At 39.5% G+C, this 3,968-nt stretch overlaps 1 protein-coding gene across 1 annotated transcript in view; it reads left to right on the forward strand.

Moving 5' to 3' along the window:
• Nucleotides 1-962: 962 nt before the first annotated feature.
• AK88_02588 (uncharacterized protein) overlaps nucleotides 963-3,968 on the forward strand; it is a gene marked incomplete at both ends in the record, with an annotated part of 6,223 nt that continues 3,217 nt past the window's right edge. The window contains 2 exons of the mRNA XM_012480213.1: nucleotides 963-2,553; nucleotides 3,306-3,626. Coding sequence (XP_012335636.1) covers nucleotides 963-2,553; nucleotides 3,306-3,626 — 1,912 coding nt within the window. The remainder of the gene's footprint in view (nucleotides 2,554-3,305; nucleotides 3,627-3,968) is intronic.

Here is a 3,968-nt window from a genome sequence, read left to right on the forward strand (position 1 = left end):
CTGTAGGAACCCCAGGCGGTCTGTCTGGAAAGCCTATAATAGCTCTATAGGGACCCTATTCCACCCGCCGTAGAAATCTCATACCGGCTGCACAGAGATCTCATTATAGCTCTGTAGGAACCCCAGGCGGTCTGTCTGGAAAGCCTATAATAGCTCTGTAGGGGCCCTATGCCCCCTGTGCTGATATTTCATGGTAGCTGCGCTGGGATTCATGCCAGGTCTGTAGGAACACCATGCCACCCGTTCCGAGGCTTGGTTCTAGGTCTGCCGGGATTTCCTGGGAGCTGTGATCATATATCATGCCAAATGTGCTGAAATTTCATGATAGCTCTGTAGGGGCTCGATTCCAGTGTGAACAGGTTATCTGGTTATTAATTCTGGTTGTGGTACTCACCATGTTTCAAAAAAGCTGATAAAGGGGGGGAAATATTATTGAAATGTGATAATTTCACAAACAAAACAAAAGCCTCTTATATCTTTGAACTTTGTCACATCTGAATTTAAAATAAAATTTATATTTCCTGTTGTTATGTCCTTTTTCCACGAAAAAAAAAAACAATGCGTTGTCGTTTATCTAAACTCATTTCGATTTCACTTCATCACATGAATGCACACATGTTACAGCATCAACACAGCGTGTAAATACTCACGTGGAAAGCGCTGAAAAAATTAAAAAAAAAAATTTGTAAAATCAACCTGCAAAAAATTCATTTCTGTACTTAGGCGCATATATTTTCCATTAGTGGCTCTCGCAGACGTTGCGTTTACGCTTAGAAATATTTTATTTTCATTCTCGGTGCAGCTAATGCACTACCAATTTGATTAGGCGTGCAACAGACATCTTCAATTCATTCCGCACATTGCTTTGTTCGTTGATTGCTTCCTTCTTCGATTGTGCAATAACGAGTGCAAGGCATTGAGCAAGGCTCTACGTACGTAAAAAAAAAAAAAGGGCCTCTAAAATGAGTAATTCGCCATTGTCTATAGCGCCAAACCACTCGGAGTTGGGCCCCACGCCTTGTCGTACTACTGAACACGCTGAAAACAACCCATGGGAAAAAGAAAAGCAACAAAATGAAAGTTATGTAGACATAAATAATGAAAAAAAAATAGCACTTGTCGGAGATGAAAGCTGTAAACCCCTCTGGAGTTGCGATAACACAAACAAACTGATTTGTAATGATGTGAAATTCAACTACTCGCCTAGCGCAAATAGAGACACCATTGGAAATATGAAATCTGACGTTCCATTTGACATGAACGTGGGTGCTGCGACTGGACAAAGTACTGAGAACGAGCATACCCATGTAGGGACATATGTAGAGAATACGCTTCAGTCAATGGCGGTGAATTACATGAATACTAATGACGACACAAATGAAGACACAAATTTCGGCACAAATGACGACACGGACATGAACACTAATGCCGATGATACTGTGCGGAGTAGCCTTGAATTACACGAACAAGCATTCTCTGGGAAAACGCCTAACCTACGCGTTGGTTCGCACAATTCAAAAGCTTTCTCAACACTCGGCAAGACATTCGAGGAGGACGCGGAAAACGGAATTTTTTCCCCCATTGGAGCTTTCGACACCGACCACTGCGAAGACTATGGGGTGACCTACGGCACTAATTACACCATGAACTGTAGATCAAACTACGGAACGAGCTGCGGGACCAACTACGCTACAAACTATGCAAATAATTATGGAACAAGCCTCGGGACGAACTACACCTCAAACTACACCACAAACTACAGCACGAACTACGGAATGAACTATGGAGCAAACTGCAACGCAAACTATGGCAGGCGCTTCCTCCCGAATCCTGCCCATAGGGTCAGCCCCAGCGCAAAAAATTTGCCATTTCATGAAAGGGGATTGCTGAAGACCCCTCCAGCTGGCATGTACACATGTTTTCGCACCAACAAAGAATACGAACTCTTGAAGTATAACAATCAAATAAAAAAAGGAGTGAAAAAAAATTGTGCAATAAATGAAAAATATCATAAAGCAAAAAATGACTACACAGCAAAAGCAGGAGATGTTGTGCCTTTTAAAAGCACAAATAAGTATGCTGCATGCAATTGTGCTATGGTGCATAAAAATATGTACCTAGGCAAAAACGAAAATGAATGCACCGATATAAAACAAATACACAGCGATTTTATTTTTTTAATTATAAAATATCTATACTATGAAAGAATTCTACCGGAAGCAAATGAAGTAAAAAGGAAAATAAGTAAGTACTTCCCAGAGTGTCCGGTGCTCAACACAAATTTTGTAAACATATGTAGAGAGGATATCAACCAGAGATTTTTAATATGCAAGATAAATGCACACGAAGAAGAACAACAAGAAGAAGAAGAGGAAAAAGAAAAAATAGAAAAAGCATATTTTAGAAAAACATTTAATAACGAAAATATCTGCATATACCTTAGAGATATATCCAAAGATTTCTTTATAAATCCCAATGACGATACTGAAAGCGTTCTGCAGTACATACCTCTCCTGTTCATGCATATTATTGACAGGTTCCGATTACAGTCCAGTAAGTGCAATAAAAAAAAAAAAAAAAAAAAAAAAATGATGTATTTTCATTTCTATTCTGTGTCCTTCATTCTGTTATATGTGTGCAACTCGGTCTTTCAGACAAGCCAGAGTGTAACCCGTAATGACATCATGTCCCGTTTTCATTTTCTGTGCGTTTTAACTCGGAAGCAGTCCTCTCGTATGTGCTGAGATAAAATTCCCAAGCACATGTATAACTCTGTCGTTACTTACATTTATTATTTCAAAGCATAATATATCTACATTTATATGTGCATATATTTTATTGTTGGGTGCACATGCCCATTTAATGTTTTTAGCACGTCTTCTTTATTGCACCTCATTACAATGTTGAAATAGCTGTTATTTATTTATTAATTTTGTTTTTTTTCTTATTGTGTGACGTGCTAGCTATTGAGCACACGTGCACATCTAAACTATGTACATGTCTGCACACACGCAATGTGAGTAACGAAACAATGACGCCTTCACGCTCTGATTATTTCTTTCTCGTGTTCTATGGGGATGCTGTACGTTACTCTGTGTATATTTCATCGTGCCACTGCTTCGTACATGATTCTGCGCGCCTGTGCTTACCTGCATTTTGCATAGGGCACATTAGTCTAATCGTGTGTGCCTACACAGTGGCACACGTCCAGTTTTGACATATTTTCACATCGCTGGCCCTAAACCTTTGCACACTTCCTTCTACTTCCCACATTAACACTTTCCTTACAACATCTCTCCCCGCAGGTGACAATAATCACAAGGGAGGCAGATACATCTTGGCCGAAACGCTAAAACACACGGGCCCATATATATTCAGGACGATGAAGTTAGGAAGAATCATACACATACTCCAAAAATGCATCGACTTGAATATTCTCTCCTATTACAACAATAATATTATTCCCATATTTACCTCTATGGCTATTTCAAAAACGTATGTTTCGAAAATGCTGGTTAATGAAACACCAGACTCAAAGAATCACAAGGTAAACTCCATAACTATTATAAAGGATAGGATATATCGCCTTCTACATAGCTACTCAGAGGACAAAACAAAGGGAAAAGGTAATGCACCCATAAGAATAGAAACAAAAGCGCAAATGAATGTCTGAAATGAACAGAAGTGATTCGTCCGTATAAGCGTGTCATCGTAAAAATGTGCATGCATTCATGTGAGTTATACCTACGAGTGCGCGGCCTCCTCGTATTTCGTCTCCTTACACGTAGAGTCCGTAAGGCTGCCAAAACGACATGTTATCATGAGCAAGTTCATCAATAGTAATAGTTGTACTAGTTGTAGGAGTAGTTGTAGGAATAGTTGTAGGAATAGTTGTAGGAGTAGTTGTAGCAGTAGTTGTAGGAGTAGTTGTAGGAGTAGTTGTAGGAGTAGTTGTAGGAGTAGTTGTA

This window comes from Plasmodium fragile, assembly GCF_000956335.1.
Source record: "Plasmodium fragile strain nilgiri unplaced genomic scaffold supercont1.26, whole genome shotgun sequence".
Taxonomy (NCBI): domain Eukaryota; phylum Apicomplexa; class Aconoidasida; order Haemosporida; family Plasmodiidae; genus Plasmodium; species Plasmodium fragile.